Genomic DNA, 27,432 nt, shown 5'->3' on the forward strand with positions numbered 1-27,432 from the left:
GGGCGGCCACCTGGGAGAGATGGAGATCAGAGGACTCTGGTCTCCGGCGGAATCCGGACTCCATATCAACATGCTGGAGCTCCGAGCAATTCAACTGCCATTGAAAGCCTTTCTACCCTCCATCAAGGGAAGGCTAGTGCAGGTGTTCACAGACAACACCACCGACAAGTGGTACTGCAACAAACAGGGCAGGGTGGGGTTGTGAATCCTTTGTCAAGAACAACCCCTTTGTCTCTGGGCATGGCTGGGACAGCAGGGCATATCCCTGGTGGTTCAACACGTGGCACGTTCCCTGAACGTCATGGCAGATGAACTCAGCAGTTGATGCCTAACGGATCATGCATAGCATCTCCACCCGTAGTAGACACAAGGTCTCTTTCAGAAGTTGGAGAGCCTTGGTTGGATCTGTTTACCTCTGCCAAGAACACGCAATGTCGGCAATTTTGCATGCCGGAGTTTCCAAGGCTGCTGTTGCTCGGAGACACTTTTCATCTCGAATGAAGCCTAGGCCTCCTGTACGCTTTTCCGATCATACCTCTCCTGCCCAGAGTTCTCAAGAAGATCAGGAAGAACAGGGCCCAAGTTGTGGCTCCAGACTGGGCACAGAGAGACTGGTATCCCGAGCTTCTGAACATGAATTTTGATTCTCGATCAGGCTGCCCCTTCGGGAGGATATTCTGTCCTAGCAGCAAGGGAGGGTCCTCCATCTTCTTCTGAGCCTTCTTGCGTGGAATTTGAGCGGCAGCAGTTGACAGCTTTCGACCTTCCTCTTAAAGTCTGTAACATTATTCTTGCATTCAGGTGTCCCCCCACCAAGATGATATACACCTGCCATTTGAAAAAACTTGTGGCATGGTGTTCATCCAAATATATTGACCCCTTTCTGCCCCTTTTCCTGTGGTACTGTTATTCATTATTTCCCTTGCCCAGCAGGGCTTTGCCCTAGGCACTATCAAGGGCTGTCTTTCTGTCCATTCTGCCTTCTTGTGGCTGCCAGACCAACTCTCCCTTTTAAAGTCCCCTATCGTAAATAGGTTTTTGAAAGCATCTTGTACATTTCTTTTCCCTTTCCCATTCATCATGCCTCAGTGGGACCTCAACTTGGTTCTCACATTCTTGATTCAAGCCTTTGCACAATTCTCCCCTCAGGCTGCTCACCATCAAAACAGGCTTTCTTGTGGTGATTACGTCCACATGGGGTGTTGAGTTAGCAGCAGGCTTTATCTTCTAAGCCTTCATTCTTCTCAGTTCATTCAGACAAACTGATGATTCAAACCTAGGGCCTCTTTCCTGCCGAAAGTGGTAACAGCATTTCATGTGGGCCAATCTGTCACCTTGCCCACTTTATAAACTCCTCCACATCTCTCTAAGGAAGAGGAGCGACTCCACCATCTGGACCCGGAAAGAGCTTTGTCGTTCTACCTTGACTGCACACCTGAGTCCTGGGTGGACAACCAACTCTTCGTGGGATATGTTGGTGCAAGGAATGGTTGGGCAATGCAGAAATGGACCATCTCTCGATGGGTCATTCTTTGCATCAAGATCTGCTATGTTATGGCCAAGAAGCAGCCTCCTGCTCATTCTACCAGAGCTAAAGCTGTGGCCACTGCCTTAACACATGGAGTCCCAGTCCAAGACATCTGCCAGGTAGCAATGCAAGCTTCTCTACACACATTAACCGAGCATTACTACCTGGACAGTCAGGCCCGTAGGGATGGTCATTTTGTCCATTCCTTCCTGCGGGACCTCCTAGTTTAAATTTGTCCGCAGACCCTCCACCTGTAATGGTATTGCTTGGGTATCTATTCAAAGTTAAGGAATGTGCGGCTAGAAGTCTCTAGATGACCAGGTTATTTACCTTTGGGAACACCTTATCTGGTAGGGACTATATGTCGCTGCAGATTCCTTACTGACCCACCCATCCTCCCCACTCTGCCGACAGATCTCTAGGATCAGGGCTGATCCCTTTTAGGGAACTAGCTTGAATACACCAGTGTCAGTGCTCTTATTGGCTCCGCGCTTCTAGCGTGGAAAGTCATGAAAATTAACTGACATCAGCATGTCGAGGTGGTGCCTATATAGGTGACGCATACGTCACTTATGGCAAACGCCGCTGACGATCAGAGCCGACTGACCCCAACTACCGGCACATGTAGGGTTACTACTCATGAAAAGTCTTTTTGATCCAGTTTTATGCCTGAAGAATTTCAAAAGTAAGGAATATGTGGCTAGATATAGTCTCTACCAGATGAGGCATTACTGAAAGTAAGTAATTTGTTCATCCTAGACAAGGGACATTAAGGCTAATGCGATGTGGCGCATAGCAAACGCTACCTAATAAAAAGGCAGCAAAGAAGAGTGACAATCATGCTAACGAATGTTAAGCTATAGGCATGTTCGAAGCCCATTATTGACTACAGGAGTCTTGCAAGGGAGAGTGCATGCTCTTACAGGCTAGACCTAAAAATGATTCTTTGCAAAAATATATGCTGTAATGAAAACAGAGATTGGCCCATCAGCCTTTACAGTGAAGTGCACTTCGTTTTAGGTGAATGTGCACAAGCAAAATGGCGCCACACTGAGAAGTTCCAAAGGCTAAGGTTGGCTAATCCAGTGCCCCATGCTGTGTGTTGTGGTGGGGAAGCAAATGACGATTGAACATAATGGTTGAAGAGAGCTGACTGAAACCTTCTCTACTTATATATTTATGTATGTATTTGTATGATGAATTATTTTGCTCACATGAGGCTGGCGAAACAGCTAAAGCTGTCTCTAGGCCAGACCTAAAAAGAAAAAGAATGGATGAGCTTACAGTGTACGAATGGTAAAGCAACGACTGTCGGTTTTTACATTGCTGACCTGTTTATGTAGGTGTTTACCCTCTAAAATATCTACACTTGGTAAGCTATTATTGTATAACGTATTTTTTCCAGAATATGTGTAGTTTAGGAAAGCAAATAAAACAATGCACATGTTTTCTTTTGCTGTTAAAGTAGCTCATCAGTTATGGCAGAGCTGTAGCCTGCAGGCCTATTGATATAGGTAACAATACTGCGCCTTTTATTTTAAGCGACAGTAAAGTATCTGGTGTGTGCTATAAATGGTCTTAATAATAATAATTATTATTATTATTATAGTTGTTTTGTTATTATGTTTATTATTGTTATTTTAGTCATGGATGCTATTCAGGGTTCTTGTGGGTTGCACTAATCTTCTGGAAGAGGAAACAAAGGCAAGAACAAAATGGACAACTTAAATAAATGCAATTTTCTAGTAGAAAATAGAATTGAGTACAACCATTCTCATTATGAAGCTAGCGAGTGAGCAATTCAATACTACTCTGATTTTAAGTTTTAATCCCTAGATAATGATGGGCAAGTGGATTAAAATGTTACTCTGCATGTGTTGTTGCAATGTGGAGTGTTAATAATGTATTCTAGAGCAATTTAGAGCTGATAGGTAGGGTAAATCAAAAGTTAGGTATAGGCATCCCCTTTTGCTCACCAACTAATGATTTGATGATGAAAAGGCATAATGAAGTTCCTTCTGTTCTCCTAGTAATGTTTGCCTCATTTGTGTCTGTTTTCCAGTACTATTGTAGGAACCAGTGCATCAACATTATTAACCACAATTGAAGAAATGCATCTGCTAAGTAAAAAGATATTTTTCAATAGCCTCAGTCTCCACGCGAATAAACTCATTGACAAGGTAAGCTTTCAAATCAAATCACTATTCTTTTCTATTAAGTTTACTTTGTTTTCTAAAACATGCTCGCCATCAGTTGCATACCAGCTGTATGCCAGAATATTGATAACAAAAGTATTGTTCGACATACATTTTGTTTCTTAAATATAATTTTAAAAACATTGCTCCATGGTGTCTAGGTTTTCTACTATTGCTTAGAAAGGGTCAATATGTTTGGAATGATGTATTGGCCACTGCACTTTTATCAGATGATAGTTAGACCATGATATTCTTGTAACAGACCCTCGCCATAAAGTGCTTTGGAAACAGTTAAGTTGATGTTCATCCCTCGGGAAACTGGTGTGATGTTTTCAAATAGGCATAGATACCTTGTTGTCATTTTCCTTTCAATACAAAGCTACAGCATGATATTTACTTATCGCTCATAGCTGGATTTAGACTTATGCTAGGCCTAGACTGTTAAACTTAGGATCTAGCAAACATTGCTGAGTAGCTGATACTAAACATTACTTATCTGTGACCATATATGGTACATTAAGTGACAAATAATGGATGTTAATTGTTAAATTAACTGATTCATTTAGTTGTAAGGCTATAAAGGTTATTGTTGCAAATTGAATAATTCAGCTAGCGGAATACAACTTTGCTGGCTTGAGTCACTTGATAGCATAGTGAAGCTGCCTACCTTCATCCCTGACTCAATAGTGAGTCATAGGCTCAGGCATCCTCTTCTGCCATCCACTCCTGCGCGCCATTTCATGCCCCCCAAGCCTTTAATAGCTCCTGGTGAAGATACAGATGATAGTGTACTCCGCAGTTGGCATTGTATTCCAGGTGGTTGGGCTAGACTAGAAGAATGGGGTCAGTGTATCATTTTTTCGCAGCATGTACTTAAAAGCACTATTTCTGTGATGTGCTCTATCAGATTTTAAAGAGCGAGACTGAATATCTCAAGGATGTCTCATTCGACATGTCATTATTGCCCATGTAGTGAGCATTACTAACATTTCTTGGTGGATTCCATTCCCAAAAAATAGTGCTCCCCTTCTTGCTGAGCAAGACTCCCTCGTCTATATCCATGGTCCAAAGAGGTGGCTGCAGTGCTGGTCTTTATTACCATTGCATACCCAGCTACCCATACTTTCACTTCCAGTCCCTTACCCTTTGCGGTTCCTTAGACTCCCTGCACTTGGATCTGCTCTTCCAATTAATGTAGATATGACACTTTTGCCCCTTACCAACTTTCACAGTGGGCATTTAACATGCCCTCTTCCTCTCTTCCACAACCACAGATATATGGATTTCCCCCAGCATTTCCATTTATGCATCTGGATTTTGTCTTTCCTCACAAAAATTGCACTCACCGGTCCAAACTGATGCCCCAAGCAACCTAAAAATATAAAACTTCCTTTTGTAATCCGGCATTCAGTTTACCATTAGCCATCCCATTCTCATAGGAGATCTGATTTAAACCTTCAGTTGTGGCCCTCCAAACCAATATGCTGTGGTTGCCACTTTTTCCTAACTTTTGGCAATTTTCTCCTTTCACTTTTACTCTTCAAAGCACAGCTAGGGAGTAGTTGTGAGCCTTTTGAAGGTGCCTTATCTTTGGTTCCTCTAATATACCTGCCTTCGCTCACAATTTATTGATCAGCTGGTTCTTCCTGTCACCTGTGAGCAAGAAAAGTTATGGTCCATCCAAGTTTCGTTTCATACACAAGGAAGGGTGAATTTTATATCCATCATCTCTAGCTTCTGACTGATGACTTTTGGACATTTGGCAAGGAACGTTGGCTGGCTGCGATACACCTGAAAGTGCCTTCAACATGCATACAGATATTCGTAGCAGGCTGTCCCATGCTTGCGCCCCAAAACGGGATTTCAGCAACTTTTGAGTGTCCCTGATCTGCCACTGTGGGACAAGGACGGGTGAAATGAAAAGTTGGCAATTGTTCAATATTCTCGAGTTGCAGTCCTCTCTAGTGTCTCTTGGTGCAGCCCTCTCTAGTGCCTCCGGATGCAGCTCTCTCTTGTCCCTCAGAGTGTTGGAGTGCAGCTATCTTTAGTGCCTGCAAGGTCACCCGTCTCTATGATGTTTGTGCTTTCTGATCTTTGCTTGTTTTGTTGTGCAAATGCTGCCATATCTGGTGTTTGTTAGCACTGCAAATTCTATTGCTTGGATGTGAAGTTACCTCTAGTGCTTGTTAGCTTTGCCATCTGTAGATCTTAAAAGTACAGCCATCTTCATGCCTTGAAGCACTGTCATTTTAGTTCATGGGTGGGCAAACATCTCTAGAATTCAGCAATGTGTGCTGAATGTAGGAGTGCATGTTAGCTGATGGCGTAGCATGAGTGGATGCTGACCACATAGTAAAAGTAGTTGCTAAACATGTACACACATTCATGACTACTGAATGATTATCATATATAGTATTATTCTATCACAAATTTAGTCAGCCTCGCGGTACCACTTGTAATTGCTTCATGGTGCACTGATCTCAAAGCAATATGGGAGATAGTATAATTCAGGATTAGTTACTGGTTCATTACAATGAAATTATAGACTGAATTTACTCGAACAGTGCCTTGAAGAATAATGTTTATAGTTTGTATGGCTGTAGATAGGCATGCGCAGTGTACTTCTCTTATCTAGTAGCGCAGAAGTTTGCAAGTTGTTTTTCTTTGACGAAGTTTTAGTCATAAGATCGGTTTTGAATCCTCTTCAAGTCCATGATTCACGAGGACAGAGACATGGCCTCAGATTGTTTTTTCCTGCGATCGGTTCAGGATTTCTACTTACAGCTCTGTACCATTGATAACTTCACTGCGCCCTTTGGTGCCAGTCGTCAAGAATTCAGCCCCAGATACAGAGGAACTTTCTTCTGTATCTGTGACTGCATAGGATTCAACTTCGAACTGCTTTGAGGAGGATTGTGTTGGAACGAGAATCAATGTTGGGGTTGGGTATTATGAACAAAACACCCTTTCAATTTTGCCCTAAATGCAACAGCAAATTTCCATGGTCCAACCAGCATCAAGTCTGTAACATCTGCCTGTCTCCAGAGCTTGAGAAGTCAACCTGCTCGGCTTGTAAGGTGGTAAAGTATTAAAAGACTGTCCATTGCAGACTTAGACACCATTGGGCCTACCACAAGATGCAGTGTTGAGACCCTAGACCTTTTCAGACCCAAGGATATTGAGGGCACCACACAAGAAGAGAATGGCCCTTCGGGTATCCAGCAGATGTATGGAGACCGAAGCCGAGGTTTTGCCCTCCACTGAATTGGAGTTCGAAGAGGAGGAACTTCCATTACACCAGATCACAGATCCTAGACAAACACAACTCATAGAGCCTCCATTCCTCCACACTCACTCAAGGATCAACCTGGATAGTGTTCTTGTGTCGAGACTGAGTACTGCTCGTGAGAGAGTCAGGCTTTGAGCCCTGAGTCGAGCCAAAAGAGGCATCAACCTTCAGGTCCGGCTTCAGTCCCAGATACCTTTTGACCCTGAGGTAGCCACTCTTCTTCAGGAAGACATCTAATTAAGGGCCCTAAAACTCAGGACCGAAGACACTGGCTTGTCCGAGTCTCTCAGAAACCAGGAAGTACAAGGGATCCTCAGCAAAGGTGTCATTGAGCTGATGCCCCCTCACTATGGGGGCCAAAGAGTCTACTTCTTGTGCTCATTCAATTTCAAAATGGATTGATCTCTGTGGCTTATACTAGACCTCATGCCCTGGAACTGCTACAACCTGTCAAAGCACTTCAAAATGACCACTGTGCAGGATGTGATTCCACTGCTCTGCACAGGGATCACATGGTGACCCGCAACCTGAATGGCACATATTTCCACACACCCATAAAACTAGGCAGCACCACTAAATCTACCAATTGTCTAGTGGTAGTAGTTGCACAGAAATACCATTCACATCTTTCCTTAACCTGGACAATTGGCTGATAAAGAGTGATGGCCGAGAGCAATGTCTAGCACACACTAAGGTAGCAATGTTACTATACGGAATAGGGTTCATACTCATTGCCAAAAGGTCGCACCTCTTATGTCAGCAGATTCAAACTTTTTATGGGGTATGTTAAATTTTGTTATTTGGAAATCCTACCCAAACCAAGAGAGGGTGGTGACATTTAAGAGGCTTGCCTCTTTTTCAGAAACCTCATCATCTCATCTTCTGACGGTGAGGATGGTAATGAAACCGTTTGGACATAAGAGCTTCATGTATATAATAATAATAATAATAATAATCCACATTTGTAAAGCACACAATCACCCGTAAGGGTCTCTAGGCGCTGGGGGCCGTCGGGAAGATTAAGCAAGCTATTGCCCAGAGTCACTTGGTGCTGGGCTAATCTGCCGCCGGTGCTGGGGATCGAACCGTGATCCCCAGATTCCGGAGTCAGTCGCCCTAGCCGCGGCGCCACACCTCTTCTAGTAATGTCGCAACATAGACTTCACATACGTCCCATACAAGGGTCTAGCGAGGCAATGGTCACAAGCAGAGAGTCAATGTGAAGATCTAGTATTGGTAGAGCTCAGATCCCAGTGCACTCTCATTTGATGGAATGCCAAAAATGTGTTGCTAGTCGGGCAATTTTTGGACCCTCCGCTTCAAAGGTCCATTACCTCTAACCCCTTACTCATGTGGTGGAGAGCTCATCTCAGCCACATAACGGTCACAGTAACTGGACATAAGACCAACAGGGTTGTCACATCAATTATCTGGAGTGCACTGCAATGCAGTTAGCACTCAGAGCATTTTACACACTTATTCGTGGCAAACCAATCATAATATAAACAAACATCATAACAGCCATGTATTACATAGAAAAGCGGGAAGGAGTGAGGGCTCACTCATCGATGTATGCATTGGGCCATTCTGATTCACATTCCGCTTCCAGGAGAGCACCTGTGGGAGTGGGCAATAGTGCAGACCTTTTAAGCAGGATACATCAATAAGTCCATGAATGGGAGATGAATACATAAGTACTTAATTTCTACTTTCACAAATTTGGCTCTCACACAGTCGATCTGTTTGCCACTATACAAAATGCCAAACTTTGCCCCATGCACCCACCACCATAGTCGAAAGACAATGCTCTATGAGTGAATTGGTCAGGGATATGTGCCTAGGCTGTTCCTCCACCACTGTTGATTCCATACATTGTGAAAATAGTGTGGTAAGTACCGATGACCAACATTCAGCTGGCAACAATTTGCTAGAGAAAGCTGTGGCATTCAGATCTGCTTTTACCACTTTAACAGTGCTGCGGGGGAAAAGATGCAAAAAGACAACAACGGAATGGTTGCTGACATCGATTGAAGGTCGGATGGAATTTCCTCTTAATGCAGCATCGAGTAAAGATGTTGGTTACCGGACTGGTGACCAACAAGCCTTCGTAGTTGTAAATACAGCAAAAAGGTCCTGGCCCCTTACTGGGGCCTAGGGTATGCGGTAGCAGTCTGAATGAAAATTCGTGGCAGGCGAGACTACAACTCCCACAATGCACTGGACAACATAGATTTGGGTGATCCCACAGATGGCCTGATGGCCAGTGATTCTTTGGATCTGGTGAGTGTTTTTACCTGCAGTGTGCTGAGGACTAGTGCCACTAGTCCAGGGGATTCTGAGCTTGCTTCTGGCTTCCACAAGGGTCCCTCAGGGAGTGCCAAGTTGTAAAGAAGGAAGAGGTTCGTCACGCAGTTTCAAGTGTTTTGCCACAGGGTCAAAGGTATCCCTCCTTGCTTTGGTGCTGTGTGCAAATTCCTGTTGTCAGCGACACGGGTCTCCGCTTGGTCTCTTTCCTTGACTCAAGTTGTTCATATCAGAGGTTCTGGTGTCAGGGGTCTCTTAAATCCTACATTTAGGGGAGTTCGGGGTGTGGCAGCTAGTAGCCAATGGACAGCTCGTCTGCCCCTCAGGAGACCACATCCAGGAGTCTAGGTCACTTTTTCTACCCATAACTCTCTATATTCTGCCACTTAAGATGACAGAGAGCTAATTTTAGTGTACAGACTGGGCTGCTCACCTGAGAGGTGTGGCTAGCCTTGTGGGGGTGTACACCTTCTTGACTTACTAATTTCCCGCCTGTCCAGGTGCAAATGTGCCTGGGGCATGGGGAAGGCTGTTCCCTCTACTGGGAGTTAGCCATGTGCATATCAAAGGTGATGTAGCCTTTGAAGCTAGCCATTTCGATGTGCCACTTCACTAGCTTGCTTGGGAGGAGTGAGGTGGGACCGCCTTCCTTCTCAAGCCTTTGTTCCTGCCTCTTGGGAGTGATCACACTGCCTGGCAGAAAGTCAGAATCCTGTCTTGGCATTGGCAGCAGGTGCAGGAAATGCAGGCTTACCAGCCAAAGCAGAGAGAAGGAGGGGCAACCTCTAAGATAGCCACCTGGGTACCTGCCACATCACCCATGGCACAACATTCATGTCAGGGGTGAGAAGGCACATTGTTTGATGCCACACATGACATATTTCAGGGGTACCTTAATAAAGCTTCCAACCTAGAGAATGCCAGGGTGGTATCCCATGGACCACTGATACTTATAGTAGTTTCCACTGGGGAACACCACTACAGGAACAAATAGGCTTGCACTTATATGTACTGACCTGGGCTGAGGAGGCCTACCTTAGGATTTTCCTGACATATATTAAAGATAGTGCATTTGACTGTGAAGCACATGGTGATGGCACAGTCAAGTTCAAGTAGTTTGCACTGCTCCTGCAGTCTGCAATGGCAGGCCTGCTGTCAGTGGTTTGCTAGGGTCAACCAGAGTGGCACAAAACAGTGCTGCAGCCCTGGGGACCCCTTTACCACCTATGCCCTGAGTACCCCCGGTACCATATACTATGAACTTATAGGGGGTAAAGTATTTGCCAATTTAGGATTATCAAGTCGAACATAACAGTTTTGGGTAAGAGTTGGCGGTAAATTCTGCTACGCTCGGGGAATTTACAAAATTTCGGCAATTCCGCGCGGAACACAGAATTGCCGAAAATTCCGTGGCGTAGCAGAATTTGTGAGCATGGTGAGTAGAAGTATTGCACAAAACGGTGGCATCTTCTTGGATAAATATGCTGGGCAGGATTCATTCTGGCACGATGCTCCTGTCACAAAAATTAAACATCAACAGGAAGCACTTACAGATATAAATAAAGCAGGTGCCCGAGTTAAAGGCAAGCTCAAATTCGGTATCACATTAATCAGCCCAAAGAAATCGTGCCCTCGCTCGGTCGAGGCTGGGCAGGTGTGCTTTCTCTCCATATCTACAGTCAAAAATGAGCTGTGATGCTTGATGGAGGTCTTTCCATCCATGACTTTCTCGAGCGCAATCCCCGTGTAGTTCCTGTGACCAGGAGGTTCTTTCTCCTCATCTGCTGCTCAAATCGTGCTCTAACCCTTTATAAACAAGAGGCGTGTGAAATCGCATAGAAGACCCGCCACACACACACTAGCGGTATGCAACGTCTTCCCGCCCTTTACCCACTATGATGGACAGCTCACTCAAGGGACCCCTGCGCCTTTCGGTGCGGTGGCAAAGTTACAGGCACACATGTTCAATGGAGACAACTCTTCTGGCCCATTGCGCAGCTGTAGTGTAGGAAAGGCACTATACATTTACCCAACGAGGTAGCACTTACTGATTAGCCAGTAGTACTCCAGTTGAGTAGAGGTATTGCAAAAAACGGTGGCATCTTCTTTGATGAATAACATGCTGGGCAGAATTCATTCTGGCACGATGCTCCTGTCACAAAAATTAAACCTCAACAGGAAACACTTACAGATATAAATAAATCAGATGCCTGAGTTAAAGTTCAAATTCAGTAACGCATTAATCAGCCCCAAAAAATTGTGCGCTCGCTTGGTCGAGGCTGGGCAGGTGTGCTTTCTCTCCAAATCTACCGTCAACAATTAGCTGTGATGCTTAATGGAGGCCTTTGCATCCATGACTTTCTCGAGCCCAATCCCCATGTAGTTCCTGTGACCAGGAGGTTCTTTCTCCTCATCTGCTGCTCAGATCGTGCTCTGACCCTTTATAAACAAGAGGCATGTGAACTCGCATAGAAGACCTGCCCCACACATACTAATGGTATGCAACGTCTTCCTGCCCTTTTCCCCAGTATGATGGACAGCTTGCTCAAGTACCCTTGCGCCTTTCCGGGGCGGTGGCAAAGTTACAGCTGTAGTGTAACAGGCGAAACAAGAAACTCCGCGAGTACGCAGAATTCCGCGTGCTCGCAGAGATTTCTTGCCATTTCGCTGAACTTTGCATAGCGCGACTATGCAAATTCCGCCCACCCCTAGTTTTGGGAGAGAGCACAGGCACTAGGGTCTGGGCAACAGACTCCAGTGCACTATCAACGTCATAACTATCAGTATTAGGAGCAAAAAGTTGGGGGTGGTGTGACCTTATAAACAAGCATTGGCATAGCCAATAGGTCTCTCTTTTGAGACCTTATAAGTATTTAGTTATGCAGCACAATATCCTTTGTGCAACAACATCAACTGTTACATGGCTAAATACTTATAAGGTCCCAAAAGCGAGCCCTATTGGCAATGCCAATGCTTGGTTACTACAGCCAACCATGAGTAGCAACCGTTACATCATCACTCTGCAGGACACTTTGCACCTGTGCACCCGCCTTTGCACATTTATTTGGAGGTATAGAAGTCACAAGGCACTTTTTTTGGTTGTATGCAGTACTGCCTTCTTCAAAATCAGGAACCCAGTCTCTTTAAAACAAAGCTGTGACCAGACACTGATTTACAGATATGGAGTGTCAACTCCTTAACCAACTCCTGGAGTAAGATTTGCCTACTCACTATCCCTACCCTTGGAGAGTCAAGCATATAAAGGGTGTTACCTGGTGACCCATCTGAGTTAAACTAGTATCTTAGGCCCAGCGACCCCAGTGGAAAACAACTGTATCCACCTTCAGTCCCAGGACTCAGATAAAAGGCCTCACAATCTTATTCTACCTTTATCCCCTGGTCTACAAATGTTGGGAAGAAGGAGCAATTCAATTCAATTCTGGTAGTGAATGAGATTCAAAGACAGGAAGCACCTCTACTGGACCACCAACATGTCGGGCAATTCACTTGGACAAGGCAGCTATGACGGGATTTGGTCACTCGCCCCCTCCATGACTGTGTATGGTCCAGTGGCAGTACAAAGGTTTAACCATGGAACAAAGCAACCTTTCACCCAGTTCTCACTTTACTTGTAAACATGGTAATAAAATTATAGGCTGGCCCTCTACACAAGAGTATAGCAGTCCATCAGCTATGATGTGCACTCCCACCAAGTTGTGGTTTAGTCTGCTTTTGGAACAACGAGACATTGTTTTAATCCAGGTTTTTCCATGTCACCCAATTGGTCACTATTGGGCAATTGTTTTTGACCATATTCCTCTGCTTCAGTTTTTCCCAGAAATGGAAATACTTGTAATCTAGCTGAACACTGGGGGTAACCTGAAAAGGACAGGGCCTGCTAAGAACACATAAGTGAGTGATAGAGCCAGTTGGGGAAATGGGAAGTCTATTGTGCATAGTGGCCCGATACGCTAACAATGGAGTGAAAAATAAGAGGGTGAGGCTTGATGCTGGATTGAAACAAATAATACTAAGCTCCTTATTTATAGACAATGCCTCCAGGGATGCCCAAATAGTGTTTACAAACAGTTCTAAAGCAAATTATGATTTAGCCCATACATTACAAATATTCACTTTTAACATGTATAGACAACTTATAATAAATATACTGTGTTTACTCATTTTCTTTCTAACGCACCCCAAATACATGCTTCTTTCCATTAGAGTTCAGCTTACACAACTTTTGGATTAGTTTTTTAAGTCATTTTCAGAAATGCTATCATGATGTACTTTGCCAACTGCATTCAATTTGTAATGCTGTTTCTGTTGCAACTCTTTGCAAGTGATTTAGTTATTTCCTATTTTTCTCGAATCTTAATTCAAGATTCGGAGGACCAGGCATGCTTTTCGAATTTGCAATACCTCATTGAAGCTTCCAAGTGCCCTCATCGCTTTTTCCCCGGAAATGTCAAAATGTGCCTCCCTTATCAGGAATGTCCTTATTTAACCCCCTAAACCTGAGGTGTGCTTACCTGGCATCTACATGGTTCAAATGTTTCTGGTTGGATTAAGATTTAAGAACATATGATTCACATACCTGGAAAACGCCTCTGGATTATAACATTTCATGACTGAAAGTAGAACCTCTCAAAGGGTCTCCCTAGTTGTGTGTGCAAGCGTGGGTGCCGCAATTATAGCAAAAGTAAAGAAATAGATGTTTTTTTCTATTTCTTTGCTTTTGCTATAATCACGGCACCCGCGCAATAGATGTTTTTTTTCTATTTCTTTTCTTTTGCTACAATCGCGGCACCTGCGCTTTACTTAAAGGTAAAGCGCTGGTGCCGCGATTGTTGCAAAAGTAAAGAACAAGCAAATGGTTCGACAGATGGCGGCTGCGCGCATGCAGGCATGCGTGCGCGCAAGCTTGAGGCCACCAAAAGCCTGGTGGTGGCACTTTCAAAAGCCGCTTACAAAATTTCTCTCCAAACAGCGCATGCGCTGACTCAGGCAAGACCTAAAAAGGGCACTTTCTTACATCTGGCACCTGAGGTCTTAGAGCTTGGTTATCTAAAACTCCCAAATGGGTGTATGCAAATATTTTATGAGGCACACAACCCACCACCTCTGCCTGCTATATTGCTAAGTAGAAAAGATGCGTTCATTATTGTTTTTTAAAATATATATACACCCCCTTAAAACATCTGTTCAATACATGATCTGCTGTTTATTGCATTTGTAGAAAGCTGGATTGGCGTACACCTCTATTTGTTTACATTTAACTGCAGTGCCAGCCTACATGCAGAACAGAGAAAAGTTGTCTATTTTTAAACTACCTTTGGTAAAGGCTTTCAAAGCAGGCCTTAAAAGGTCATTCGTCCAAGAACTCATCAAGTGCCAACCTGGAATCTGAAAATAGTTTTAACAAGACTGATTGGTCCTTCTTTTGAGCCTCTACTCGGCATGGAATTATTCTACTTCCTTACTGCTATCACCTCTCCAGTGGCGGCTCCTCCGTTATGGCAGAGGAGCGTCGACCCACTGCCTCAGCTGCAGAAACTCATGTAAAATAAAATGATAATAAAGTACTTTTCATTACAGTAGCCTGATCCAAGTCTTACGGGAGGAGCAAAGACAAGCATGGAGGGCACTTGCAGTGGTGGGCACTGCAAGTGCATATGATGGTTTGGCCGGCTGTCTTAGGACAGCCAAACCATCATGCCCTCTTGAATGTCTCCAGGGTGATGCATGGAGAGAAGCTCGCACAGGCTCCCAGTCCCTTTTGGAGTGTAAAACCAGCCCACTCTACCCAATCCTGATGCTGCTCTCATGCTGTGTAACAGCATTACCAGCATGCGAGCATCCTCATCTGGATTGGCACAGGAGAGTCTGGAAGCCTGTGATCTGGAGGAGATGCGAGCACCAAGGTGACAGATACGTTTTAAATCTGAAAGAAACAGTTATAGATCCCTTACTTTAGAATTACCCCCAGGCATCAAACTGGAATCCGGAAAGTTTTTCATCAGCAGTACTCCTGCACGTCGGACGGTGTCGTTGGTCAACTCCACGTTCATCGTCGGCGTCGTGGTCGCCGTGATTATGTCGCAGTAGCTACTTAGACGCCGCCCTCGCTCACTGACATCAGTTCTTTCTTTTTCCGCGCCAGCAAGCGCAGATCCAGAGAGAGCGGTACCCCCAGTAATTTTTGGACTGAACTTTTTCTCGGCTTTTGTCAACTTTGTTGTTGTTTGAGTCCATCGACTCCTGGTGCACAAGTGATGCCCGGCTTTAGGCAGGTTTGCGGTTCCTGTAACCGACTCAAGTTGGTGACGGATCCACACCGCGTGTGCCTCCACTGCCTGGAGCGTGACCACGAGCCCAAGTCATGCTCCGACTGCTGGACCATGGCCCCAAAGTCTTTGCGGGAGCGGTCCCGTAAAGCTGCTCGAGGCCCGGCAGGCGGCTCCGCATCGCTCGAGGTCCCGGCCGCGTAGGAGGTCGAGGGACCAGTCGCGGAGCCAACACCATTCTTCCTCTAAGTCTTCGCACTTGGGGTCAGGTAAGTCGAAGCACAAAAAGAAGTTGAAGAAGCATAGTCGGTCTTCGACTTCTCACCATCTGTCGGCTGACACGACGAGGGATGCGGGCGTTGCCCCTCCAGCGGCTCCACATACAGAGCCTGCTGGGTCAACTTCGGGGTTTCCCTCCCTTTCCAGGACCCGGTGCGACCCCTACCCAGCTTCGGAGTTTCTACGAAGCGATGCATAGCGTCTTTGGGCAGTCCGACTCTGGTGGTGCGCCTTTGGGCCCTGCAGACTCGGCTGGGGGCCCTGGGCCTTCGGCGTCGGCAGCTTTGGCGCCGCAGGGTCCCCTTGGATCCAGGCCTTGATCCGGATCGGCGCCGATCAACCTTGTTACTCCTCCCCCGTCGCCTATTCCACTGGCACCACGTCCGCCACGGGCATCAGCTGTGTCTCCAGCCGACGTCGACCCTGGCCTCCACATCGAGGTAGACATGGAGTCGGACCGATGCCGGATCCGACACCGACGGGTACTTTTGTGCCCCTGTTCTACTCTGGCTCTTTGAGACCAGATTGGCAGTCAGAGGAGGGTGAGGAGGACTGGGAGGGGTCTGAGGACCCTTTAACAGACCAGTCGGTGTCTGAGGAGGACTGGAGAGAGGAACTGGGGGAAGCCAGTAGTTTGCATACCTCACCAGACCTTGGCATGTTGTCTCCTCCTACAGTAGCTACGGAAACAGGAGTGGTGTTGCTTAGGGCGGCCGAGGCTCTCCACCTCGAGCTACATACGGTGGCAGTCAGGACTAACCTCCTGACAGAGGTGCTTCATCCTACAGCAAGCTCTTCGGAGCCCCTGCTGCCGTTTAATGAAGCCCCCATGGACATCCTTTTGGGCACTTGGTCCATGCCCAATACTGGGGCTCCTGTGGACAGGATGATTGCCCGACCCTCCCGCCCGGCCCTGGGCGACTCCACTTTCCTCTCCCCACACCCTACCCCTGAGAGCTTGGAAGTCCAAGCCTCCACGTCCAAGGGTGCATTCCCTACTGCTCCCCCGGACAGGGAATCCAAAAAACTGGATCATCTTCATAAGAAGATGTTTTCTTCCTCCAGCTTGGGACTGCCGTCGGTAAACACTGCATGTCTTGTGGGGAGTTGCACCCTCTCCATGTGGAACACAGTTGCGCAAGTGCTGCCTCAGTGCCCGGAGGAGGCACGACGTGGTTCTGGGGGCCAGCGGGCTGGCCAGTCCACCAGAGCACCCTCTGCAGCAGCCTCCGCACCCTCCTAGTCCGACCTTTCAGGGCCACCAAACGCCAGTGGGCGTAGGATCCGCCATCGGCTCCCTCACTGGCACACCATCACGTCGGGCAGGTGGGTTTTGCAAATAGGCCGAAGGGGCTACTCCCTCCCCTTCGAGACTACCCCTCCATCCATGCCACCTCAGTACCATTGCATGTCGGAGGATCACTTGGCCCGTCTCCAACAGGGAGTTTCGGCACTCTTGGGGAAAGGGAGCTATCGAACGCGTTCCTACCCCAGAAGTAGTTTGTGGTTGCTATACCCACTACTTTCTAGTGCCCAAGAAGCACAAAGGCCTGCGTCCTATTTTGGATCTCAGGAACATCAACCGCTTCCTCCGGAAGGAGAGGTCAAAACGTTGACGCTCGCTCAGGTCTTGTCTGCCCTCGACCCTGGAGACTGGATGGTAGCGTTTGACTTGCAGGACGCCTATTTCCACATCCCTGTCCTGCCGTCCCACAGGCGTTACCTACGGTTCACGGTAGGCCACGAGCATTTTCAGTTTACCGTGCTCCATTTTGGCCTTACCAGCGCCCCTCGGGTGTTCACAAAAGTGATGGCGGTGGTCGCAGCTCATTAACGCAGTTCAGGGGTTCCAGTCTTCCACTTTCGCCACGACTGGCTGTTGAAGGCGTGCTCGCCCCAGGCTGTCGCCTCCAGACTACGGCCAACCTCCGGCATCTGCTGGGGTTCTCCATCAATGTGCCGAAGTCACACCTGACCCCCTCTCAGAAGCTCCTCTTTATCGGAGCGGCTCTGGACACCGAGCAGTTTTGGGTTTATCCTCCTGAACAGCGAGTCCGGGATATTCTGGGTATGTTTCCGATCTTTCAGCCTCTATCCCAGGTTTCGGTCAGGATGACTCTAAGGCTGCTGGGTCTGATGGCCTCCTGCATCCTGCTGGTGGATCATGCCAGAGGGCATATGTGGGCCCTGCAGTGGGACCTGAAGTTCCAGAGGGCCCAACCTCAAGGGAATCTGTCTGATTGTGTCCAGATATCGGCAGGCACTGCACACCAATTGCAGTGGTGGCTTACGAACCAGAATTGGGTCAAAGGCAGATCCCTCTCCCTTCCTTAACTAGAGTTCACAGTGGTAACTGATGCATCACTTCTGTGATGGGGCGGCCAAATGGGGGAGGCGGAGATCGGAGGCTTCTGATCTCCGGTGAAGTCCGGGCTCCACATCAACCTTCTGGAGCTTCGGACGATTCTTCTTGCACTCAAGCCATTCCTTCCCTCTGTCCGGGGAAGAGTAGTGCAGGTGTTCATGGACAACACCACCGCCATGTGGTACTGCAACAAACAAGGCAGGGTGGGGTTGTGGACCCTATGTCAGGAGGCCCTCCGCCTCTGGGCATGGCTGGACCATCAGGGCATATCTCTGGTGGTTCAACACCTGGCAGGTTCTCTGAATGCCAGGGCGGACAAACTCAGCCACAGGTGCATGATGGATCACAAATGGCGTCTTCACTCGGAGGTGGTGCAAGATCTCTTTCAGCAGTAAGGAGAGCCTTGGTTAGATCTATTCGCCACTGAAGAGAACGCGGACTGACAGCAGTGTTGCACTTTGGAATTTCCAAGGCGGCACTCGCTATGCTACGCTTTTCATTGAGAGTGGAGTTGTGGACTTCTATACGCCTTTCTGCCTATACCCCTTCTGCCTAGAGTTCTGAAGAAGATCAAGCGTGACTGGGCCCAAGTCATTCTTGTGGCTCCAGATTGGGCACGAAGACTCTGGTAACCCAAGCAGCTCAACATGGCCATTGATCCTCCGATCAGACTGCCTCTCCTGGAGGATCTTATGTTGCAGCAACAGGGGTACAGTCCTCCACCCAAACCTGTCCATCCTCCACCTCCTTGAGTGGAGATTGAGCCGCAGCAGTTGACTTCGTTTGACCTGCTTCCGAAGTCTGCGATGTTATCATGGCAGTCGGGCGTCCCTTCATTAAGACAGTATACGCCTGCTGATGGAACAAATTTATTGCGTGGTGCGCAGCAAAGGCTGTGGATCCCCTTTCCATCCCTCTTTCTGAGGTTCTCTTGTTCCTCCTTTCTTTGGCCCAGTAGGGCTCTGCTCTGGGCTCCCTGTACTACCTCTCGGCCATTTCAGCCTTCCTTAGGCTTCCTGATCAGCCTTCTTTTTTCAAGTCCTCTGTTGTAAATCGATTCCTTAAGGGCATTACTCATCTTTTTCCTCCTGTTGCCTTCGTAATGCCTCGGTGGGACTTGAACTTGGTTCTTACGTACCTCATGTGCGCTCCCTTTGAGCCGCTACATAACTGTCCTCTCAGACTTCTCACTATTAAAACTGGCTTTCTGGTAGCCATCACCTCTGCACGCAGAATGAGTGAGCTACAAGCTCTTTCTTCCAAGCCTCCCTTTCTGGCTGTCCATACGGACAAGGTCGTCCTAAGAACTAGACCTTCCTTTCTTCCCAAGGTGGTTACTTCTTTCCACATTGGCCAAACCATCACTTTGCCCACCTTCTTTCCGCCTCCTTCAAAAGAGGAAGAGCAGCTCCACCGTCTGGATCCAAAACATGCGCTTTCCTTCTTCTTGGATCACACCAAACAATTCCGGATGGACGACCAGCTCTTTGTTGGTTACGAGGGCGCTAAGACCGGTCGGGCCGTGCACAAACGGACCATCTCCAGGTGGGTTGTTCTGTGCATCAAAGCCTACTACTCTTTGGCAAAGAAGGAGCCTACCGCGGGGCTGGACGCCCATTCCACCAGGATGACGACAGCTACTACTGCTTTGGGACAAGGAGTCCCCCTGAATGACTTCTGTCAGGCATCTAAGTGGGCATCGCTGCACACTTTCACCAAACACTACTGCCTAGACAGCCAAATCCGGAGAGACAGCTTTTTGGCCGTTAAGTTCACCAGGACTTTCTGGTGTGAACTTGGTTCGCAGACGCACCGCTGGGGTTGGTATTGCTGGGGGATATATTCTAAGGTAAGGAATCTATAACTAACTGTTTCTTTCAGATGAACAAGTTACTTACCTTCGGTAACAATATATCTGTAAGAAACATAGGTTAGATATAGATTCCTTACCGCCCCACCCATCCTCCCCGTTCTGCGAACTGACTTCTAGGGTTAAGGTCATTGTTTCATGGCCCTAGTTTTGTGCACCAGTAGTCAGTGTCTTGCATGGCTCTGTGCTTCTGGCGTGGAAAGTCGTGTACAGAACTGAGGGCGGCATCTAAGTAGCTGCCGCAACGTCATCCCGGCGATCACAACATTGACTATGAACGCAAAGTCGACTGATGTCACCTTCCGACGCGCAGGGGTACTGCTGACGAAAAACTTTCCGGATCCAGTCTGACGCCTGGGGGTAATTCTAAGGTAAGGAATCTATAACAAATCTATTTTTCTTACAGATATATCGTTCCCGAAGGTAAGTAACTTGTTATTTAAATGTATTTATTAATGCCCCACCACTTTCACTACTCTCTGTAGAATCCGTGATCTGCAAGCACTGACTAAGGAGTAACCATTTCTTCAAGTATACAGAGATAGAGTGCTTTTGAGGACAAACTCAAAGTTTCCCCTAAAGGAGGTTTCCCATTTTCATGTAAACCAGACAATCAAGTTGGTCATCTTCTTCCTTCACCCAGTCACTCTTGCCGGAACGCTATTACACATGCTTGAATATCAAGAGAGTACTAATGTTCTACGACAGGACTAACTCCACTCAGACAACAGAAACTGGCTTTGCCAAGGTTTGTTTATGACTTAAAGACGAAAAAGAAAATATATATATATATATTTATTTTTCTTTGGAATTACCGTTTACTCTAACCCTTGGACCACATATTGTCCGTTCTGTAAACAAACGGCAGTCCTAGGTTTTACGTTAAAAGGTGTACACTGTGAAAGTTAAAGTTGTCCCTTCTGTAGTCCTGTCATTTATGAAAATCTCAAAAATGAGTAACATTACGCAAATCATAGACTTATTCCTATGAAAGCTTCGTTCTGTTCATTATTTGTGAAACATCCAAATTAAATTTAATGGGGATGCAGCATTGTAGCTAAGTAAAGATAATAAAACCCATCTTTCTCGGTGTGCTCGTGATTTCCTCCCACGCAGTTATGCAGCCCCTCTAATGCCGGAGATGTGAGGTAGAAAGCGCGCACAAAGAGGTGGAGAAAGATGGCGCACTTGCGCGCGAGCCCTTTCCAACCCTCCTTGACATCCACTCTGTCCTGATTAGTGCTCAGCCGAGGCTGCTGAGAGCGTGACGAGCTCTCCTCCGGCCCCTTACATGTATTGATCTTTTAAGGAACACGCTGTTCCCGCTCTCGCTGGGGCCGTGTACCGTGGCATTTGCCATTCATTTGAGCCTGGCTGATGATGCCGCTTCCGCTTCCAGAGGGCATGTAGCTTGTGTTAAATCGAGGAGCTGGTTTCTGGTAAAAAAGCACACTCTTAAGTGTTTGTGCACGTGGCTCCGAGAACTGCTAAATGGAGCGCGCTTGACCTTTAATGTATTTTATTGCAAACCTCTTGTTTCATTTTTTCTGCCCATTTTAACTTTAAAGAACACAAGCATTCTATATCATCGAAGTTGTTAAGCCAGAGCTACTGGCTTTGCTAATATGTTTAAGCTATGTTGTAGAGCAGCTTGGCTTGGGTGCAGCAATTTGCGAAGTTATAATAAAAAAGTGTTATAAACATTTTTGGTACCTTGTCTATAATTAAGATGAGATTATCTATAATTGGACAACTATGTGATCAATTTTTTTTATATAAAAATGTTTAGTGGTTTTTATTTTTGTAATGTTGGCAACTTTTACCTGTCCGTTCCAATGGTTGTTATAGGTTTTCTATGTTTTGGGTGGGGAGGAAATATAAACAAGGAGAGGGAAGAGGTCGAGAAATCGTTTATTTATTATAAGTTGAGTAGCGGATGGATATTAAGGGAGAATTAACAGATGACAGATTTTGAGGGTACTACGGAGCTATAGCAAGGGCTAAAATATAGAACAGATAATTCAATAATATTACACTTAATGCCTCTTGTCTTCCACCTGGTGCTTTGAGGAAGGTTATGAGTTATTTAAGCACTATCCTACCAATATGAGATAACAACATCAATATAAAACAAGAGGCAGCAGTTGCTAGAATTACCAGGCCATAAAAGTCACAGATGTGCGTTATGCAAAAACTTTACTATAGCAAGCAGTGCACTTTTATCCTTTTTTTACTCTCTTAGTACTATTATAATTTTTAGAGCTACACAAACACCATGACAATGACATAAGAGGATAAAATGTGAACTACACCAGTGGTAGAAGTCTGCTATGCAAGACACAAATAACAATGCAAAACGGATGAACTTCACCAAAGGGAAATACAATTTTGCCATTTATTTTCTCAACAAAAAGTGACTATTCCTTTGCTAACAAGAGGCAGCTTGGCAGTAGTGAGAACATAAAATAAAAAATAAAGTGTGTCTCGCTTACCTGTTTTCATGTGGTGCCGGAAGACTTCCTGTAGTGTGGTCCTGGCTGCCGGTAAAGAGCTGTTGTCTGCGCCTCCCTCAGTGACCACCCCTTTGCCCCAGGTTGCTGCAGTACATGGGCATGTCACCAGTGGAGGGAGTAAGGCACCGGGGACCTGTTGCTGTAACTGTTGCAGTAAAATTGTGCCACCTGCCAGCCTCTGCTTGAACTGGCCCCCTGAGCAGCCATTAAAAACCTCAGCCACATTAATAAACTTTCCTCATTTTATAAGGAAATTACAAGGACAAATTTGCGACGGCCGGTGGTCAGGCTACTACTACTGAGGTTGATTTGCTTTACATAACGTTTTAACATTTGCCGTCCTGGCCCTCGCTATGTACCAGGTGCGTGTGCTAAAGTGAATAAATGGGCCGGGCCACTCTCTAACAAGTAGCTCTTGGGTTCATAATTTTGAAGAAGGTGTCTGTACTAATGGTGGCTTCTTAAAGGCAATGTTAGGATAGAGGCTAAACATTACTCAAAGTTTTTTCCCTAGGATTAGTTCAGTGAAATTGGTATTCATTTAAGCATAAAATAACATCTGTCTACAGTAAACAACATTTGCTGTCAAAGAAAAAAAACATTGTGAATGAGGCCCACGAGCGTGGTATTTGTTTGAGGCAAGATCCTGAAAGGGGCAATGGTCTCTGTTTGAGAGCTAGTCAGAGGTTATCGCTCTCTTAGGAGACAGGAATCTCCCAACAGTCATCCTTGCCTCTGTGACTGTCTTCTGTTAAGATCTGTCCTTCCATGTTGATGCATTGCTTGTTGGTTCATGGGTTTCCAACTTGTTTACATGTTTAGCACAGGTGTCTACACTTACGGCTGCCTTCCACGCAACCCACAACAGCACAATGTCAGCTGCCTACTTACAAACATGCTGTACGCAACTTTGAGTCAAAAACAAGCGAGGTGAGGCCAGGTGTGTTTAGTGTTCAACTGTATAATGGAACTAAAGTAAACACATGTAAATACAGAAAACCGTGACTCCAAGAAACAGTTCTCACCCTCTCTTTCCTCCTTTCGTTAATTTGTTCACCTGTGAAATGGATCCAAAAACAGGAAAAAACAATTTTGTCGTCTCTTTTTTACATTTTTGTTTTCACAGTGCGCTTTGGGAATAGAAGGTTCAAACTATGAAAAATAAAAAAGAAACGAAATAAAGCAAGTCCGAGTTGCGCAACTTGAATGTATTTACCGAAAAATATTTTGGTAGTTAAAGGTCACAAAGCTTTACCATACCGGGTTTGGTATTTTTTAGTGAAACCACCCAGAGACCTATGCGGACGTCACTTAGCTACAACCTAGAATACCGAGTCCGCATGCACCGCTGTTCTATTTCTATGCCTGTTCCAGAAGAGATTACAGGTCCCGCTCTTAAGCTTTTGACAAAAGTTAAAATGCTTGCAATGCCACATGTGAACATACATGGTCAGCGACTAGCTGCCGCCTCCCCCCCAATCCGGCACCCAACACCCAGGAACTTGGACACGAGACGTGTTTTACTTTTTGGAAGGCGGGCGCTAGTCGCCCGGCCGTATTTATTAAAGTATGAAATTAAAAAAGGTTTTAATTGCATAATCAACAATGAATACAAAAATCAGCAGGACATTCAGTTATACAATTGTTATCAACAAGTTTGAGAGCCTGACCTTAACAAAACTCTAATACAAGTTGTTCCTAGCTTAAACTAAACATCCTACCTTGATTTTTGTACATTTCTGGCCATATGGCAGGGTCACTACCGGTGTCAGGTCCTACAAGCTGCGCCTCCCCCCTAGAAGTGCGCATGCGCAGTGTTACCCCGGGAATTGCCCGGTCTACGCCCCAAACTCCATTTACCCACTAAAGGAGGGCCCTTACTCTGCGCCGGTGGCGTCATGAGTCCACGCGCGCGGGGTGGCTACCAGCCTAAGGAAAGCGTGAACTACTCCTACCCGCGCTCCTTTGCATATTACCTTGCCCCTGGAGTACTGGGAGTGGCCCGCAGGCCCCTCCCCCCGGGCGGGAACCTCCATAGGATGATGCCCGCCCCCTCAGACCTCAAATATGTGCTCACCGATAATGACCTTACCGCATGTCCCATACCTAATAAATACGACGACCTATGAAAAAATTCTAAAGGACAACTACACTGGCTAATAAATAACAGTATCCACGCATAGCTAAAAGGGGAAAAAAGGCCTAACGACACATGGCATAACATTACAATTCGGTTCACTCATGTTACTCAAAATTACAATATCAACGTATAGCTACAAAGGGAAAAAAGGCCTAAAGACACATATCCTCAAATACAGTTCACTTCACACAACACTTTTCTACAAAGGGGAAAAAGTCCTAACAACAGATCACAAAATACACAACAGCCTACTCTCTCCCGCGATCCATACCTTTGAAACTTACCATTAAACCGGACATAACGCTGCTTAAACTTTGTACCAAGGGATGGTGGGTGGGAAACAAAGAAGCCCCGAACGCGGGGCACAACGTTCAGCGAGGGAGCGTCCAGGGACAAGGGGGTCTCCTGGGCGCTCCCTACCTCTTAATCCCGAGGGGCCGGGTGGCCCCTCCTATCGCCCGCCCCCCCCGACCCGGAACCAGTCCATTGAATCCGGGTCAGGAGGGGCGCCGGCCAATCGGCGGTGGGCCGCGCCCCCAGGGCACGCCCCCACCGTCGAAGGACCCGAGGGGAGAGGAGGTGAGACGGTCGCCGCGCCGCCATGCGTGCGGGGGGGCCGAGGGCCCCCCCTTTTCACATGGTCAGCGACTAGCTGCCGCCTCCCCCCCAATCCGGCACCCAACACCCAGGAACTTGGACACGAGACGTGTTTTACTTTTTGGAAGGCGGGCGCTAGTCGCCCGGCCGTATTTATTAAAGTATGAAATTAAAAAAGGTTTTAATTGCATAATCAACAATGAATACAAAAATCAGCAGGACATTCAGTTATACAATTGTTATCAACAAGTTTGAGAGCCTGACCTTAACAAAACTCTAATACAAGTTGTTCCTAGCTTAAACTAAACATCCTACCTTGATTTTTGTACATTTCTGGCCATATGGCAGGGTCACTACCGGTGTCAGGTCCTACAAGCTGCGCCTCCCCCCTAGAAGTGCGCATGCGCAGTGTTACCCCGGGAATTGCCCGGTCTACGCCCCAAACTCCATTTACCCACTAAAGGAGGGCCCTTACTCTGCGCCGGTGGCGTCATGAGTCCACGCGCGCGGGGTGGCTACCAGCCTAAGGAAAGCGTGAACTACTCCTACCCGCGCTCCTTTGCATATTACCTTGCCCCTGGAGTACTGGGAGTGGCCCGCAGGCCCCTCCCCCCGGGCGGGAACCTCCATAGGATGATGCCCGCCCCCTCAGACCTCAAATATGTGCTCACCGATAATGACCTTACCGCCACAGGCCAGTATTGTTAACCGACGATCTGGCCTCCCCCTCTAGCCCCTGCCTAACGACACACTCCTCCTATCCCAGCCCTCTAGCCAAGCCCAGATATTGTCAGACCATAGGACATTACCCTCTTCTGTCAAATGAACCCCGTCCTTCAAGTAATACTTGTGACCCCAGATGCACCCATGAGGTATTGACTGTAACACGGGGGTTCGAAACAACCTATCCAACCGTGTGTTGATCCTCTTTACCGAGTGATTCAACGCCCTGACCGAATGACCCCCCGCCACTGAAGTCGAGGTATGAGTTGTGACCATACTAGCGTGCACCCGGGGCAGGTCCTAGCTATCCAACCCGCTGTTGAGATAATCTCTTCAATCAAGATGCGCCTGCCCAGTGTTGCCAAGTCGTTCTCCCCAAGGTGAAGTATCACCACTGACGGTGGAGACCGCTGGCGTGCTAACAGCCCATGGAAGAATCCCCTAAACTCGTGAAGACACAACCCTCCTCTGCCAAAGAACGTGATATTCAACCCTAGTTGTGCCGCCCTTTCTTTCTTGTCACCTGACAGGAAGACACATTCCGCTCGCTTCACATATGAATGACCGACAATCCAGACATTGTACTTTGTTGTTTCCTGTTCGCCGCTCCGTGCCGATGAATATTGGCGGTGCCCGACGACAAATTCCTCCCCTGCGTAACAGGTCTGAGAAACTGTAAGAGAGCGGAAAGAGACCAAGCGTGAGTGACAAGTAATCATAGCATGTCAATCCGAACATAACGTTTATAGCAGTCTGATGACCACCTCCCAATTGTCTTCACTCTTTCCACCGAGAGGCCCCCCGCCACCGCCTCAGTTGCTGCCCCAATCCTGAAAGAATGAGATCCAAAATCTCTAGGATCAAGACCTGCTTTTGTAACCCCTATTTCGAACACTCTCCTGAATTGATACCTGGTCAAGGGGCTCCCGTCGGCGTGACAGAGCAACGCCCTGCCTGCTGAACCGACCATCAGTCCCATGAGTGATTCTACGTGCCTCACCGGGCAGCACGGGTTGGCGGGGGCCCGTTGCAGAACTATGGTGTGACCCCTAGCTTCTTGATCGGTCTTTGATTTCTGGATAATCACCCACATGGTGTCACCCCTTATCGTCACCCCAGCCTTCTGCAAGCCACCTAATATGTCAGACTTGGATCCTGCCACAAGTTCACTAATTCTCAGCGCCCCATAAAATGCCAGGGAGAATGCCGCCTTAAAAAGAAGCACTTCCCACTCCGAGTTACAAACCATCTCCAGCGTGCCTAGTAAGGCTTTTAGCCGGGCCAACCCCATGGGCTTCCTCTTATCCTTCCGGTGTCCCTGAATACGGCGCCATCCCCTTAA

General features: G+C 46.9%; 1 protein-coding gene across 1 annotated transcript in view; it reads left to right on the forward strand.

The window, feature by feature from the left end:
• The window catches only part of COG6 (component of oligomeric golgi complex 6), a 464,502-nt gene that overhangs the window by 298,295 nt on the left and 138,775 nt on the right, over window positions 1-27,432 (forward strand). Inside the window, exon 13 of the mRNA XM_078657244.1 lies at window positions 3,591-3,708. Within this exon, the coding sequence (XP_078513370.1) occupies window positions 3,591-3,708 (118 nt within the window). The remainder of the gene's footprint in view (window positions 1-3,590; window positions 3,709-27,432) is intronic.

Source organism: Lissotriton helveticus, chromosome 8 (assembly GCF_964261635.1).
Source record: "Lissotriton helveticus chromosome 8, aLisHel1.1, whole genome shotgun sequence".
In the NCBI taxonomy this organism is placed as follows: Eukaryota; Metazoa; Chordata; class Amphibia; order Caudata; family Salamandridae; genus Lissotriton; species Lissotriton helveticus.